The 18,919-nt window shown below is 41.1% G+C and overlaps 1 protein-coding gene across 1 annotated transcript in view; it reads right to left on the bottom strand.

Moving 5' to 3' along the window:
- Positions 1-18,919, bottom strand: part of PDE6A (phosphodiesterase 6A) — a 110,675-nt gene that overhangs the window by 31,595 nt on the left and 60,161 nt on the right. Inside the window, exon 12 of the mRNA XM_075600942.1 lies at positions 11,086-11,232. Within this exon, the coding sequence (XP_075457057.1) occupies positions 11,086-11,232 (147 nt within the window). The remainder of the gene's footprint in view (positions 1-11,085; positions 11,233-18,919) is intronic.

The raw sequence follows: 18,919 nt of genomic DNA, 5'->3' as shown, positions 1-18,919 counted from the left end.
ACTCATTTGTGCTTAGGTATCACCTCTATGCAGATAATACGCAGATATATATATCTACCCCACCTTCACACCTGCAATCCAGTCTTTTGTTGCCTCCACTTAAACGTATTATGTCTTAAATTGAGTTCCTCATACAGATGCAGCGGACATTATTTGAACATTTCCCTGAGCCGTTTTCGTAAAGTCTGCTGTATTCCATGCGTGATTCACTCATTATTCTCGGTGAATGCTAGAGCTAACGCGACCAATCACACCTGTGTTTAGCATTGTTGATTTCTTTGAATTACCTGCATTCTGGTTTGTTTGGGTGCAGTTCTTCGCGTATCTGCCAGGTGACAAAATGAATCCCCTTTGCACTATCTAGTGCATAGCACAGTTACTGTACTGTATGTGTCAATTTGCAGGTGTTTAAAAAAACAGATAAAAAGAGAGTCCACCACAGTGATCCATTGTAAAATGACCGTGGTCAAATTTAGGCGGTTTCATAATTTCAGTATCTAAACACAATGTTGGGTACATTATTCTCAATTGCTATGCCCAACACAGAGTATTTCACACCGCTCACTCTTAAATAAACGTTATCAATAATTATAATTGTCGAGTGTTAATTAATAACACAAAATGAGTGCTACCTATGTACAGGAGTTAATAGTATTAACAAATGAATGAACGCGTGATATAGTCACAAGAACATTCACAGAAGTACATTTAGGGTGCACATCACAATAATCATTTTTAATTTTCTTAAATAGCTATAGTGAAAAACCAAGGTGAAAAAGTGAAAAATAAAAAATAAAAATAAAATATTATTAAAACATGTTGAGCTGATGTTATTGATCCCAAACAACAGCGCTATTGAAAGTGAATACACAAAGATCGCTAGGTACCGAAACTATATTGCGTTAATCGCTGAATAAGCCTCCTGCCTTGGTTTTTCACTATAGCTATTTAAGAAAATTAAAAATGATTATTGTGATGTGCACCCTAAATGTACTTCTGTGAATGTTCTTGTGACTATATCACGCGTTCATTCAATTGTTAATACAATTGCTATGCCCGCACAATTGCTGAATAGACCGAACCTGTACACTCAACATTATGCCAAGTATTCAAAACCGAATGTCAGTTACCCATATCTAATATTTTCTGCAATTAATGCTGTAACAGATAAGAAGGCGACTTTAGCAGAGATATATCATCATATCATTGAGAACTACGATTTTTTTCAAATTTTCACCTAACCATCATGGGTGGAAACATTTGATAAGGCAAACATTAACTAATGAGGATTGTTTTTTTGCACTGCCCCTCCTAAGGGTGATAGCAGGGGTTATTGGTCTGTGCTCCCAGGTTTTGCTGGTATGTTTGCTGATGGCAACTTTAAAAGGAGAAAGGTCGGGTTTAACCCATTTAAGATTCGTATTTCCCGTCCCTGCAATGTACCAACCCTGGCTTGCCAATACAATTGCAATAATGGGCAGATCGTCACTGACATCACTGAAACCCTAGAGAACCCGCCTGATTACAATCCTTGCTACCTGACCCCACCTGTCAACAATGATTGCTACCTGACCCGTCTGACTACCGGCTCCAGCAGTCAACTGTCAACTATAATGCAGATGACATGAGTGACCCCAGCTTCTATGCACAATACACCCCGGCTTGCCAATACGATTGCAATAGCTGGCCGACTGTCACTGAAAACCTTGTAATCAGGTGGGTTCACTATCATTTCTACCTGACCCCGCCTGATTACAATCATTGTTACCTGGCCCTGTCTGACTACCAGCAGTCACCTGTCAACAATAATGCAGACAACATGAGTGACCCCAGCTTCTACGCACAATACACCTCTGACATTGGCTCATCCCACCCAGTAGGCAAAGTTTATAATGAAGGTAAATATAATGTACTGTACTAAACAGTGCTACACTTTACAGTATTAGCTTTAATTCCCAATGACACTACAGTAGTGTACAGTATGCTTGTAGACATGCATCATATAGCGCAAGTTGACGCATGCGCAGTACCGGAAATAATAATAGCATAATTTTTCCCCCAGAAAAGAAACTTTGAAATCGAGCAGCAACAGATAAGGATGATGGATGAGTTTGATGGAACTCTAATTTCGCTTTTTTAAAACGTCGCCTTTTTTACTTTTATACAGTCCGCCAGTAATTCCAGCTTCACGCTTTAAAACTTTGCTACGCTAATATTTTTGAAAACACACTACAGTATGCACTGTAGTACTGTACAGTATGTGATTGATTCAATTACTGCAAATGTCATAGCCTGTAATAAAATTTCACAACGAGATGTTTTTTGCTTTTACAGTATTCCACTTCCTGGTTAATGGAAAACACTACTGTATGTTACTGTTTTCTTTTATCAATGATGCTGCATTTTGCAGAATACAGTAATTAGACTTTGCACGTGTAATTAATTCAGATAAGAAACCACAAAAATAAATATTAATACTAAATAAATAAAGTCCTGCATTGTGATTTCTCAAGAATCACTTCACTGCCAATGTTAATTGCAAGTCAGAAAAAAAGGCATATCTTTTTTTATTTATTTCTCGACAAGGGCTAAATAAATGAGTGATTTTAAGAAAACATAATGTGATGCATTTTTTAATATTTTATCAATTTTTACATTCATTACATCACTTCCTTTTTATTTCTTTAGGAGGTGGCATACACTTTTTTTTTTAAAGGAGTGTGAATAGTATTCAAAACCTTCAAATTTGAGTAGGCTTGGTCTGCTTTTCATACTGTTTATGGAAATATCACACACAGAAACAAGTTCTCAAGGGAGTTGTAACTTTTATTACATTTTAAAACAGTTCAAATGATTTTCATTCTACTGTATTCCTGCTGCGCGCTCATCACAGCTTTAGCCATTGACGTCTTAACTTCATTGCACCTTTCCCCAAACCCTCACCCTCCCAAAGCCAAGGAAAAGGGCATTCTACAGTACAATAGTTGATCTCCATGCCTCCCCCGGCCACGGGGTTTAGCTGAGTCATATCACTCGGAGTAAACGAGCCTGATTTCTTTTGTCATTGATAGAGGGGGGGATTAGGACAAACTATTGACTGTTATTATGCACACAGTAAAATAAACATGGGCTTTCCCTCCCCTTCCTGTAGTGCTTCATCGCCTGTGAAAGAAAAAAAATGGCTGCAGGATTAGGTAATTGCCTTGACTGTGTAACACTATTGACAGGCACACAAAACGAATAAACTATAACTAACGTACCTGTAAACTATAATTAATTATTAGAAATAATAGGTAATACACATGTTTAATACAAATAATACACGTACTGTATATAATATATACTGTAGAATGTGGAGAGTAAGCACAGATATAAAATGGTTAAGGTTCAATTACAGTACCTTTAATATAAGGCTAACATTGAAACAGGTTATTATCAGTACCATACTTACCTGTATTCTTAATCTTAATTCCTCTTTGTTGGACGGTTTAACAACCTTTCTTATATGATCCTTCATCGCATGCCAGAACAATTCTATCAGGTTCAAATCTGGTGATCTGAAATGAGAGGGGGAAAAAAATGACGAATTAGTTGATCAGATAAAAACTGTTTAAAACAATGAGAAACAGTTACAGTACACTGGAACACTTACTCTGGTGGCATCTTAACCAGTTGATCCCGCTGGCAAGAATATAGGCATAGAGGCAGTATGTTTAGGGTCATTGTCCTGGAAAAAACGGTGACCAACAGATGGGAAATCATGGCTAATGTATTGAGCAATACGCGTGACAATTTTCTCTTGAAAAAATACTTTATCCATGATTCCTGGAACAAGAAAAAAATCCTATGAAAAAGATGAACATTAGGGTACAGAATACATACAGAATACAGTGCATAAGGCTACAGCATGTGACTTTGTGCATTATTTTACCCTCAAAGATGATTATGCATCCTGGTCCATGTCTAGAGATCGCACCCCACACATGCATCTTCAGTGGGTGCTTGTGCCGTGGCTTCAGAGATAGCCGCCCTTTTTTGCGGAATGCAAAAGTGGCAAATCTCTCAAGAGCTACAGTTGTCCCATCAGAAAAGATGACATCCTGAAAAGTCTCACCACTTTCGATCCATGCCCGTGCTTGGTCCACTCTTTTTATCTTGTTGGTGTCCCTTATCATAGGATACACTCTGTAATGATAAGGAAGAATTTTACAGGGACTGTACAGGCAAACCACACTGTTACCTAAAGTACAGTACTGTACAACACTTTAGCTGTACTGTCCTAATTACTGCACAGTAATTACAATACAGTATCAACCCTGTTGTGTCACTCTGCAAACTATTGCAATATTCTGTACATTATTACAGTAAGACACTTACTTTATACGTCCATAATTCCATCCCAATTGGCGTCTCATGAATCTGATGCTGGTCTCAGATGCTGTGATATTGTGACTATTCTCTAGAACAGGGGGGCACAAACTTTTTTCCCTGCGCCCCCCTGCCGGCGGTTCCTCACTCTGGTGGCATGATGTCACGTTGCCATAGCAAGCCGCCCCCCACTTTGCGCACCGCTGCTCTAGAATAGTCTTGACTGCTTTTGCACAGCGCTAATCATTATCCTCGCTGATTTTGTTCACCAGACGCTTTGCTGTCCTACAGTTTAAAGGAAACTAGAACAATTTCTTAGGCCCAAAAATAACTAAACATAAATATGCATTTTAATATGCAAGACGCTTTTAGAGTCATAAAATCAGCAGGAGAATAAACCCCTTTAATATTTTCATCTAAATGTAGTCCAGTAATTTTTAGGCTCGAATCTAATTGCAAAGAAAACCAGTAAACAAAAAAATACATTTGGATATGCAACAAGCTTATACAAGTACTGTAATACAGTAATTACAGAATGAAAACAAACATACTTACTCTGTTGTGACTGGGGGACACCGCTTTACACTTTTTGCCTTACCATGGGCATGATAGCTGACAGTGCTTTTTGCTAAAACGAGGCCCGAAGTACCTAACCAGCGTTGGATCTGTAAAATTCCATGTCCTTTCTTGTTCATTTCCTGCATTCTCATGCTGAGATCCTTTGAAATCCTTTTCCTCTGCATCGCTGCTTTAGAAAATAAATCAAGCACAGAGCAATGTATATTCGATGTATATTCAATGTGCATTGAATCAACAGAAGTGATGGTGTATTTATAATGTAATGGACCTCTCGACAGGTTTAGTATACAGTACGCCCACTTTTAACACCTGCAGCTCGTGTCCATGCCCGCCAAACAATTCAAATAGGGACACAGTGCATAAAAAGGTGACACAAATTACATAGCCTCCCACACGCTGATCTCTATCTGAATGAGCTCTTGTACAGATACTGTATTGTGCATTTTTCCATCTGCATCCATGGATCAACCCCGATTCTACGGACACAGGAACCTGCTTTCTTCTGCTGTGCCGACCACGAGAAAAGCGAAAGTCTAAAGCTGTTTCCAAGCCAAAGGTGCCTAAATAAAAGGTTCCGAAGGCTCCCAAGGCAAAGAAACCTGGCCCTTTCTACGTGAAGAAGAAAATGGCCGAATTCGACCATGATCAAGTTCATTGGCCGGGCCCCAGAAGTGCCCTTGCACCCAACAAAGTCGAATTCGACTTCCTGGACTTTTCACTGTCATCAACCAGCAACGCTAATGTTCGTCCCGGAGTACCCATCTCACCACCGCCAGCACTCAGCCATGCCAATGTTCGTTCTGAAGTCCCCTGCTCACTTCCTCCAGCACCCAGCCACGCTGATGTCAATTTGGGTGACACCAGCACTCTTTGCACAAGATCCAGCTCTGTCGCCCGCATGTTGGATGTTTTTAGTGGTATCGAAATGACTGACCACTCCATAAAGCAATGCAGGGGCAAAATGGAGGCCAAGATGGATCATCTTTTGGAGCGCATGGAGAATATGGATAGGTGCATGGTTTTTAGCTGATCACACATACTCTTCTGTTGAAGGCAATGACAACCCCAGTAAGGCCACGACAGGATTAAAGCATCCTCCCAGACCATCAACCCCCTCCCACAGCCTGAAGCACACCTGCTCCAGCACCCAGGATTGTACTGGTCCCAGACATCATGCTGAGAGACCTGCACCTGAGCGTCCGTGAGAAATACAAGATCAGATGTGGTGGTCTACCTCAGAAAAATGCACAGTTCATCTTTAAACGCCACGTCAGTTTTGAGATGTACAGCGAGTGGACCAAAAATTTAAATTATGAAGGCAATAAACACAAGATGGGTCTTCGTGCAAATTTAAGGAGAACAATTATGGAAGAAGTGAAGCGCTATTTTAATTTTAACAATCAACTTGTGAAAACCTCAGAGAGCATCAATGCCCTTTTGAGGCATACAAGGGCCCTTCCTTGGAAATCCCAACCTGTTTGACGACTACTAGTTATAAATTTATATAAAAATATAGATGCGCTGCCAATGTTTTTAATCTAAAAAAAAAAGATAGTTGTTTAAAATTATTTCATTGTTTAATGTTTATTTTCTATTTTTATGTCTGGAGCTGGGCAAAGAGAACGCGCAGGAAAAACCCTCATTGGTGCAGGAAACTCTCCCGGCAATACTGCCAGGTAAGGCACAGTGCTCCAATCCATGAATGCCAAGTCCCTTACCCCCAAAACCTAATGTAAACCGCTAGTCCTAATGTAAAGTGCTGTACCCGAAGCCATGCATGCTTTGTCTCCTCCCCCCCCCCCCAAAAAAGCAGAAGATACAGTTCTGAATAATTATGGTCTGTACTGGTGTCATGGTTCTTTTAGCTCCTTTTAGCCCTTTAGCCGAGGATACACAGAAACAATTTTCCCACTAAAATGTAACATTGTTGTGGCAATACTAATTTGAAAGTCTGACACTCGGTATACTGTAGCAGCACTAATACACACTGATTGAATAAGTCCTGTATGAGTAGCCAATTACAATTAATCAATGACTCGTACAGTAGATCATGCAGAAAACGTGAGAGAAGATGTAGGCATTTTTTAACCATAATGTACGGTGCAATTGATAATATAGAATATTGTCTCTTTCTTTACAGACCTAGATGTCCAAAAAGCACCAGACATTCGAAGAAGGAAAAGACAAGATTGTACATTTTGAAGAAGAGGCGACGTTGTATTGTTCTATTATAATTTTTCCCTTTATTATCCTGTCCAAATAAAAATGATCATTCTTTAAATATACTTTTTTGTGTGTTCATGTTTTTACTGTCTAGACACTTACAGTAGTACTATACCTAAAGTTCTAAAGGCATTTATATATATAAAAAAAATCATTGATGCTGTATACTGTACAGAATACAGTATGTACAAAATACAGTATAATGCTAGAAAATTAAAGTGTTTGCTACTATTTAGATACACTAACAGCAGTAGTACTGTACTACTGTCTAGCAGATACAGTATCTAGCGACTGTGAGGAAATGCACTGTATCGTACTGTACAGTAATTTAATTAGGAACATCAGAACACGCATGCGCAGAAATGTGATGACACGCATACAGTATGCGTTTCAACAAGTTTCCAGTTTGCCATACACGCATGCGCATAAATGTGATGACACGCATATATGTTTCAACAAGTTTCCAATTTCCCATACACGCATACGCAGAAATGTGATGACATGCATATGTGATTCAACAAGGTTCCAATTTGAGAAACACTCATTCGCGGAAAACATTTTACATTCAGCAGAAGAGGTGACGTTGTATTTTTGGCTAAGGAGCTTCAGAAAGGACTTCTTTCCCCTGTATACTGTATGAACTCATAACGTTAATCTTCAAATTATAATTACACATCCTTGAAGAACTGTATGGCAATAAAAGACAGGTTGAATTGCAATTAGATTTTTAAGACAACAACTCGCGATCGCCCACTTCAGTTTCTCGGGAAACAAAAAGAGATACTGGTGCACAGCCAAGAGTGGGTCCCAAACAGGTTGAATTAAAAATTATGCTTTATTGATCCATCTAAAAAAGTGGAGACACACACCCTCCTACGCATTTCGTGTTACACAAACACTTTATCAAGGACCCACTCTTGGCTGTGCGCCAGTATCTCTTTTTGTTTCTCCAGACCAGCACCTCTACACTGGGCTGCACGCCTGCCAGGACCGCAGGATTAAGGGATCTATGTGAGTACTTTTCTTAAAATTTGCGAGTGCTTATTGTGAGTCCAGGAACCATCCCAATGAGGGTTTGGTGGGGTTTTTCAACCATACACCTTACCCTTCAGGGATCATTGGTCCATCTGGGGACTTTACTACATTAATCAGTACATCTGCCCCCTTATCCAGTCCAGTCCAATGCTGAAGTGCCTTTGTCACTGGAAGTTTGGATTGCTCTTCAGTTTCTCGATGGTATTGCAGTCAATGCTATTTTCTGCACTCGATCAAAAGACTAGTAATCTTGCGTCTTAACGTGAGAATATTTTGAGAAATCCCGCACCATGACCCGGTAAGCAAAAGGATACAACACGTAAAATGTTCGAACAACAGCCACTGCATCTGTATTGCCCCCAAAACCTGCCTGATATTCCCTTTTGTCATCCCAGTAAATCAGGCCTGCCCAACTCGTAAAGTGAGAAGGGCTGAACTGCTCCAAGGAAAACAAATTTGGGCTGCACGGGTAAAATCATCATCATCACCATCATCATCATCATCTCTCCTCCAGCACCTCTCATCATCATCCTCCTCATATCTCCCCCAGAACCCCTCACTATCAACCTTTATGATACTCCCCATGTATCTCTCATACCCCCATCTCTCCCCCTTACCCACACAATACCCCCCTCCACATCAAACACACAATAACTCCCTCCACATCAAACACACAATACCCCCTCCACATCCCCCCCAGCCCATTCCATGTCAGCAGCCCCCCCCCAAGTCAGCATCCTCCCCAAGCCAGCATCCCATGTCAGCATCCCCCCCAAGTCAGCATCCCATGTCAGCAGCCCCCTGTGTCTCTCTTCCCTCAATATGACACACTCTCCCCCTCCCCTAAATGACACTCTCTCCCCCGCCTCTCAATTTGACTCTCTCTCTACCTCCCCTCAATATGACACTCTCCCCTTCCCCTAAATGACACTCTCTCCCCCTCCTCTCAATATGACCCTCTCTTCCCCTCCCCTTAATATGACACTCTCCCCTTCCCCTCAATATGACACTCTCTCCCCTTCCCCTCAATATGACACACTCTCCCCCTCCCCTCAATATGACACACTCTCCCTCTCCCCTCAATATGACACTCTCTCCCCCTCCCCTTAATATGACACTCTCCCCTTCCCCTAAATGACACTCTCCCCCTCCCCTCAAATGACACTCTTTCCCCCTCCCCTCAATATGACTCTCTCCCCCTCCTCTCAATATGACACTCTTTCCCCCTCCCCTCAATATGACACTTTCTCCCCCTCCCCTCAATATGACACTCTATCCCCTCCGCTCAATATGACACTCTTCCCCTCCCCTCAATATGACACTCTCTCCCCCTCCCCTCAATATGACACACTCTCCCCCTCCCCTCAATATGACACACTCTCCCCTCCCCTCAATATGACACACTCTCCCCCTCCCCTCAATATGACACTCTTCCCCTCCCCTCAATATGACACTCTCTCCCCCTCCCCTCAATATGACACACTCTTCGCCTCCCCCACTCTCTCACTCTCTTAAGCCTGCTCACTTACTTTCACTATAAGCCTGCTGCAGTCCCCCATGTGTGGCTGAGTACTGGGACAGGAAGGGGAGGGGCTGTGTGTGTGCAGGGAAGGCCCCGCCCCCACTGCAGGCAGAGATCACACAGGGAGCAGCAGCACAGAGCTTGTGAGCTTCTGGCCGCTCGTGCACAGCTCTGCCCGCCCCCAGGCTTCCCCGCACGCAGCCTGCGCCCCCCAGTTTGCGCCCCGCTGCGTACAGCATGTGGCTGCGCGCGCCTTCTTTCCTTACCAGGGCAGGGGGGCCGTCGCGGGCTGCACGGGGTGCCCCGGCGGCCGCATGCGGCCCGCGAGCCATATGTTGTGCAGGCCTGCAGTAAATGGTACAACTATACATTTTGTCACCAAAGTACGTTGCCTAGACGTATCATTTCACTCCTCCCTCTCCTTCTCCATTCACATTCACGACATGGCTAAAATGTATTGCTTCCTCCTCTGTAAAATTGCAAAGATCCGCTGCTTCCTCTGTCAATCTAGTGCTAAAGCTTTAATGCATGCATCTTTTCCCGTCTGGATTATTGCAATATTCTGCTAACAGGCCTCCCTGCCTCACAACTTTCTCCTTTGCAATCTATCCAAAATTCTGCTGCTAGAATAATTTCACTTTCTCCCAAAACAGTATCTGTTCATCTCCTCCTTAAATCCCTCTCCTGACTTTCCATTAATTTTCGAATCACCTACAAAGTTCTCCTCCTTAGCCTCAAGCCTCTCCACTCCTTCCTACATATCAACTTTGATCTCTTGTTATGCTCATCTCCTGCACTCTACCCAAAACTGTCTCCTTTCCACCCCTTTCACCTCTACTGCTCTCTCGCCTTAAACACTTTTCCCTCACTGTAACTTGCTCACACTCAGTATACGCCAAGCGCCTTATCTGCCCACCTTTAAGTCAAACCTTAAAACTCACCTCTTAAATGAAGCATTTTCAATAGCCTAGACTCGTCGCTACTGTCCCAAACACACAGTCGCTTCTACCAACCATTATGGCTAAGTATTGCTCATTTCCTTTCCTATTGTCTGATTTTGTTTGTTGCACTTATTGTATTATAATTCCCTGTATTTTACTGTCTCTTTTGTAAAGTACTATATAAATAAAGATATACATACAGTACATACATACATTATAACTAATAAAAGTCTAAGACACAGTATATTATTGGAGGCTAAGAGTTCAGTTTTCTGAGTTGAGTACCTTCCTCCTCCTTCTCCTACCTTTAGCTTTTCAGTTCTGGAGCAGCCTGCAAAGCACAGACCACATCTGCTTATTTCTTGAGGATTGAAGAGGTTTATTTATGCAGTAACACTATGTTGGACACTCTCATACCTCTTGCGGTATATGGAATTTGTCCACCACTTCTAGCTCATAGTACATCTGAATAGCACATTTCACCAAGAAAAGCTCTGTCACAGGTAAGTCACTGAAGTGAAATTCATAAATCCCAGCTGTCTCTGGATCTGGGAGCTCTTCTTGCTGCAAACATAATAGAGAGATGAATAGGTTTGCTTAGTAGGTTTAATTAAAATGAGTCTACCTGATTAGAATTGTACTTCCTGTGAACACATAGTTCTTTCTGCAGGCAGCTGTCTAATTGTACAAAACCTACAACACTGCTTTTAAAAAGTAGTTATCTTGGAATTTTCCATAACATGGTGTCTAAAACAGGTCAGTCTCCTATTCTCACCAATAACAATAGAGCAATAACTTAGCCCTCTAAATTTCTCCTCCAAGAGACTTCAATCATTTTATGGTGTATGATTTAGACATAAAATATGTGACTGTCAAACAGAAGCAGTTTTAAGGAGGGGTTACTTATCCTTTGTTATGCGTTAAAAGTATGTGCTTTAAGTGTGTATGTTGTAAACACAAAATGCTCTTTCAAAACTTTGCAATTCATAATTTGATTTGTTTTATTTTAATCATGAATAATATACAGTATATCATCATCTTCAGCCTTTGTTGGGTACTGCTGGATGAAGGCCTCCCAAATGATCTTCCAGGTACTGTGGTTGCAAACCTCTCTTCTCCATGTTACTCCAACACGATTTTTAATTTCATCCTCCCATCTTAGTTTTTCTACTTCTTTCCCCGCTTCTTTCAAGATTTCAGTTGTAATTCCATCTTCCCTGGGAACCTTTCTATTCTTTATGGATTTTATTACTTTTGCCACTTCTTCTGGAACGACATATGGTACATCATTGATGGTGTCTTCTCACTCGTCCTCACTTGTTGGATTATGCCCTGTATTATCTGTGTTCATATACAATTTTATGTAGAGGTCCGCAACATCTGTTTATGAGGGCCCTCCCCTGTTCCCGTTGCACCACAAGCTTAGCCTTGTTCTTCTTTTTTTACTTTATTGAGTGCTGACTGCTCCCTGTATATATTGTTTTGATCTCTTTATGATAAGTGCACAGTCTTTCAGTGTTGATCCATTGTCTTGTTTGAGTGCAATGATTTGCTTCTTCGCCTCCATAAGTCACTGCTTTGTCTTCTTTAAGCATTTGTTATCGTCAATAGTCTTCTTCACCATATCACAGCTACATTTTCTTACATCTTCAGTTATACTTTTGTGGATTGTCTTGCATATTCAATTCTTATTCTTGCATAACACCCCTATCCCCCCACAAGGGAGATTTGTAGTTACATGATGTTACTGTGGGGCTGTGTAGCTCACCTATAGGCTCTCAGGCGGTCTGAATCTCCGCAGATGATAGAGGGAGTAGGCAACCGGACAGGCTTTCGGTTCGTTGCTGCAGCGCCTCCGTCCTGCAGGGCTCTGCCAGAGGCAGGATTGCATCCCTAAAGGCACCTTATAGTAATTCACACTCCAGGCAAGGAAACAGTTCAACCATTTATTGGTAGGCTAGTTATGATCCTTCCTTCTCATGAAGGGTACTTATCACACAGCATTATTCATAGGACTCTTCCCTCGCAGGTTGCATCTTGATCATTCCCCTTGACTAGGCCCCCAGGAGCTTGAGGCCCCTGGGATAGTCTCAACCTCCTTACCACCTGATGGGGTAAGGTAGAAACATTACCCACTCCTTAAGGAGCAGGCTAAACTGGAACACACTGAATTTGACAGGGAGCCAACTTTTATACCAGGGGAGGTCCCACACCTAAGCCCCGATAACTGGGCTGCAATCCTCCAGTGAGCCCAACACCCTTGGCACATGCTCCAATGGTTTCCATCCTGCACCTGGAAACCGCAACATATTAACTCCTTACTGAGGGAACTTCCATGCTGGACCATGTGAGAGAGACTTAACCCTAACACTACCTGCTCCTTACCAGGACTTACAATGCTAGGACAAGGAAACACAAAGCCAGGGGCACTGGGCTACACTTGTCTTGGGATTGCTTCCTTTCTTGTAATCTTGTTTTGTCTCATCTGATATTTTCATTTCCTATTTTTTGTTAGCGATTCCTCCAGTTTTTTCTGTGCTTTCACCTACAATCTTTATAAGTTCTTCATAATCGTTTGCTTTAGTGTACCTGTGCATTTTGAGCACGCTGAAACGATTTTTCAGTTCTAGTTGAAATTCTCTGCTGTTATTAATGAGGTTATTGATTTTAATTGTTTTTGTCTTCTTTTTAATCAGTATGCAGATGTAATCTGCAGCGAAGTAATCACTCTTTGTGTCAAACGGTTAAGGACTGTGCAGTCTTCAATCACGTGTTTCTTGTTAGTTAGGATATAGTCAATTTCATTTTCGATTCAATTCTGTACATTTCATGTCCATTTTCTATTTAGATTCTTCTTGAAGAATGAATTCATGATGTAGGAGTTTTTACATTCGGCAAATTCTACCAATCTGTCCCCACGTTCATTCCTGTTACTGTAACATACTTTCCAACTGATGCTTCGTCTTTCTGATGGGCACCAATCTTTGCATTGAAATCTCTCATAACGTTCTTAAGGGAACAAATACTTTTCTGGTTAAGTTGGTTGATTTCAAATTCTGTTTCTGACAATTCTGTCTGCTCTTTCTGATGAGCTTTCATACTGCATTGTGTTTGTCCATCTCATGTTAACAAGGAAGCCTACTCAACTGATTCTTCCTTTATATGTACCTTTGTAATTGAATTGGTGTCCACTTTTGAGCTCAATAAAGCCTTCATCTTGTCTTCTAACTACACAAAGGCTAACCATATCCCATTTAATTTCTTCAAGTTTGTCTTCCAGTTCTTGCAGTGCTGATTCACTGCAGAGATTCTGGCAGTTGTAGGTGGCCAAGTTTAGGTTTGCATTACAGCTTTTGTTTAACCTCCAGGGAATCTTAGCGCCCTCTGCCATCATGTCTTCTTCCTGAATGCTGTCAAGCCCACGGACATTCCAGCCTCCGGAGAATGAGGGCCATTGCTTTTTGGTGTTCCATATGTGGGGGTTGAGGCCTTACTTGCCAAGCCGGCCTAATTTGCATGTTGGCAAGTACCTTTCACACTTTAGCCAGGGTATATTGTTCAAGCTTTCATACTACATCATCGTCATCATCATCTTCAGCCCTTGTCAATTCACTGCTGTATAAGGGCCTCCCCAAGAATCTTCCAGGTACTGCAGTTGCAAGCCTCTCTTCTCCATGTTGCTCCAACCAACTTTCTGATTTCATCCTCCCATTTAACTTTGTCATCATGTTGGTCTTTACATTTTACTTGGAATCTAGTTGAATACCATCTTTGTTCAGCGATGGTAATTTCTTCCTGTGATATATCTTACCTACTGCCATTTTAATTTCTTAACCCTTGTGATGATGACAGAGACTTTTGTTTGGTTTCAACCCCATTCATACGTTTTACTGTGTCTTCGGGTAATACCCAGCATACATATCTCCATACTTCTTTGAGTTGTCTGAAGCGTCTGAATTATCTTCGCATTTAGGGTTAATAGCAGTGAGAGGAATGAACCTCAGTGTACGGTGCTACTAGCCCGGTAGACAAGCGTGTATCACGTGGAGGCATCCACATTAACCCTTAGTATACCGGAGTCCTGAGTATAAAGCGAAGAGCTGTAGCTGTAACTCATAATTGCCCATAAGCAATCACATAAATTAGGGAAAAGTTGACCACGGCGATCATGAGGTCCCCCGACGGGAACCAGCAGACCCCCGCAATGCCAGACTAAATCCCCTAGTGACGGACAATAAAGCAGCATTCAGTTCATTGATTGGGGTACTCACAGAATCAACCGCTGGTGAGTCGAAGACATCCGGTAGCAGCAGCGTGCATCCACAGGTAAGTGAGCAGGATAAAGAAAAAGAGGAACTGAGAGCACAGCAAAAAGTGTGGAACTGGAGGCCAATGAAAAAAATAACAAAAGCTTTATTAAAACATGCCTATTTATAAAGAGAAAACTCTAACGCTTTTCTCGCCAAGGGAGCTTTATCTTTGATAAAGAGCCCTTGGCGAGAAATGCGTTAGAGGTTTCTCTTTTTAAATAGGCATGTTTTAATAAAGTTTTTGTTATTTTTTCCATTTGCCTCCAGTTCCACACTTTTTGTTGTGCTCTCAGTTCCTCTTTTTCTTTTTTCTTTATCTCGCATTTAGGGTCAAAGTTTCATACCCATACGCGAGCACGGCCGAGTACACTCTTTGAAAATGTTCCTCTTCAGGCACCATGAAAGGTCCCCACGAAAGATTGTCATGTTTCTTCCAAATGCGCATAATCCCATTTTTATTCTCCTGTTGGTTTAATTCAAAAGGTTCCCATTGATTGTTGCTTGCCAGTCAAGGTAGACATAGTCTTCAACTCCTTGTAGTGCTATACCATGTATTTAGATATTTGCAGAGTTGAAATTTTTGTTGAACATCACGTTCTTACTTGCTTTGTCGAGTTTTCTGATTTGTTGCTTGAGGTCTTCTAGACTTATGGCACGAATAACAATGTCAGCTGCAAATTGTAGATGACTCAAGTATTCACCATTGATTTTGATTCCTTATTCTTCCCAATCTATTGTTTTGAACAATTCTAGAAGTATTGCTAGGAAAAGCTTTGGTGACATGGTGTCTCCCTGCCTCACTGATTCTTTTCTTGCTTGTAAACTTCATATAATCTAATGGTCGATGTGGGATTCTCGTAAAAGCTCTTTAGAATATCAATGTACTGTACGCTTCTTCAATACTTTGTCTTCTTAATACATTCTGAACCACAGAAGTGAAGACAGAATCAAATGCTCTTTCTTAATCTACAAATCCTAAAATGAGTAGTAAATTATATTCATTACTTCTGGAAATCACTTCTTGTAAGATATATAGTGAAGACGAAAAAAACGGGAACAAGCACTGCAAGAATTCGGACTGGAGGCGGGTTAAAAATTAGACTAATTTATTCAGGCATAAAGCCACGATACAACAACAAAACAGAAAGGTTCCCACAGCTGGGACATTTCATAGTCCGTCCTTCAAATTTGATTGATTGAGTCAAGAGGATTACAATTACACACCACCTACAGTGGACTTTAGTAGCACCCCGTCGGGACTCAGTTCCCAATTCACACTTGTAAGATATTTATATTTATTGGTTTATTGTATATATATATATATAGGAAACCATGTTAAAAATGGTTTTTGAAGCAAAAAGTGGCACTGTGTGCTCATTTGCATGTCATTTCCCAGAATCCCTTGCTGCAGTGGAAGTGCTGTGTGCTGGGTGATAATGGGGAAAGGCGGGGTTGCAGACCTGCCTATGACATGCAGATGAGCATACAGTTGTATTTACATTTGCATATTTGCTTTGCTGTGGAGGGTTTTTGTCAATTTTTTTACTCACCATAACTTAACTCAGTATTATCAAGCCCAATCCTTTAGCTTCTTTGCATAGCCAGTTAATCAACCCCACACTGATAAGACCCATTAAGGTCAAAACAGCTGTCTGTGGGTGGTTTTCTGGGTATCCACCTTAACCCTGGCTGTGCTCAAAGCTGTGACCATGCAGCAAGCTTAAGCCTATAGGGAACCATGTTAAAAATGGTTTTTGAAGCAAAAAGTGGCACTGTGTGCTCATTTGCATGTCATTTCCCAGAATCCCTTGCTGCAGTGGAAGTGCTGTGTGCGGGGTGATAATGGGGAAAGGCGGGGTTGCAGACCTGCCTAAGACATGCAGATGAGCATACAGTTATATTTGCATATTTGCTTTCCTGTGGAGGGTTTTTGTCACTTTTTTTACTCACCATAACTTAACTCAGTATTATGGTTTAGCCTATCCCATAGCCTCTCTTGCATTCCCAGTAAAATCAACCCCACACTGATGAGACCCATCAAGGTCGAAACAGCTGTCTGTGGGTGGTTTTCTGGGTATGCACCTTAACCCTGGCTGTGCTCAAAGCTGTGACCATGCAGCAAGCTTAAGCCTATAGGGAACCATGTTAAAAATGGTTATTGAGGCAAAAAGTGACACTGTGTGCTCATTTGCATGTCATTTCCCAGAATCCCTTGCTGCAGTGGAAGTGCTGTATGCTGGGTGATGATGGGGAAAGGTGGGGTTGCAGACCTGCCTAAGACATGCAGATGAGCATACAGTTATATTTGCATATTTGCTTTCCTGTGGAGGGTTTTTGTCACTTTTTTTACTCACCATAACTTAACTCAGTATTATGGTTTAGCCTATCCCATAGCCTCTCTTGCATTCCCAGTAAAATCAACCCCACACTGATGAGACCCATCAAGGTCGAAACAGCTGTCTGTGGGTGGTTTTCTGGGTATGCACCTTAACCCTGGCTGTGCTCAAAGCTGTGACCATGCAGCAAGCTTAAGCCTATAGGGAACCATGTTAAAAATGGTTATTGAGGCAAAAAGTGACACTGTGTGCTCATTTGCATGTCATTTCCCAGAATCCCTTGCTGCAGTGGAAGTGCTGTATGCTGGGTGATGATGGGGAAAGGTGGGGTTGCAGACCTGCCTAAGACATGCAGATGAGCATACAGTTATATTTGCATATTTGCTTTCCTGTGGAGGGTTTTTGTCACTTTTTTTACTCACCATAACTTAACTCAGTATTATGGTTTAGCCTATCCCATAGCCTCTCTTGCATTCCCAGTAAAATCAACCCCACACTGATGAGACCCATCAAGGTCGAAACAGCTGTCTGTGGGTGGTTTTCTGGGTATGCACCTTAACCCTGGCTGTGCTCAAAGCTGTGACCATGCAGCAAGCTTAAGCCTATAGGGAACCATGTTAAAAATGGTTATTGAGGCAAAAAGTGACTCTGTGTGCTCATTTGCATGTCACTTCCCAGAATCCCTTGCTGCAGTGGAAGTGCTGTATGCTGGGTGATGATGGGGAAAGGCGGGGTTGCAGACCTGCCTAAGACATGCAGATGAGCATACAGTTATATTTGCATATATATATATATATATATATATATATATATATAAAGCAGAAAATAGCCGTGTTAGTCCAGTTGCGATAGTGCAGAATAAATTAGTTCTTCAGTATTCGGTGATACCTTTTTTATTGGACTAACAATATATGTCATAGGACAAGCTTTGAGAGGTATAACTCTCGAAAGCTTGTCCTGTGACATATATTGTTAGTCCAATAAAAAAAGTATCACCGAATACTGAAGAACTCATTTATTCTGCACTATATATATATACACACACATATACATATATACATATATACAGAAAATCAGCTTCATGTCACAATAGTCACTATTGATTGATTAACAATCTATCATTTCTTCATCAGGCATCAAGTTTCCTGTGAGTTCTATCTATCTATCTATCTATCTATCTATCTATCTATCTATCTATCTATCTATCTATCTATCTATCTATCTATCTATCTATCTATCCATCCAACATGCTAAACAGCTAATATAAGAATATAAGATATGACTAATATTTTTAATAAGTATAGTCACCAAAACTATAATTTTTAGTAAATGGTTAAGTGTCATTTGCTGCCAGACCTAACAACTAACTAAGCATTGCGTTAATGCCTGGTTGGAATATATTTAATCTTCTAATATGGATCTTCAATCTAACCTACAGCTACACAGTTTTGTATGGCTACTGTTAAGCCAAATTATTCAACGTATGTGATTATTATAGATCTTCTGGCAAATTGATGTAATTGCAGGGTGATTGTAATATTTTTTCACATGTACCTTATAAGATTAACCAAACTATTGTTGTCCAAAAACAATTAAGCACCAACA

The sequence above is a fragment of the Ascaphus truei genome, chromosome 5 (genome assembly GCF_040206685.1).
Source record: "Ascaphus truei isolate aAscTru1 chromosome 5, aAscTru1.hap1, whole genome shotgun sequence".
Lineage (NCBI taxonomy): Eukaryota > Metazoa > Chordata > Amphibia > Anura > Ascaphidae > Ascaphus > Ascaphus truei.
This window is presented reverse-complemented; position numbering and strand designations above follow the sequence as displayed.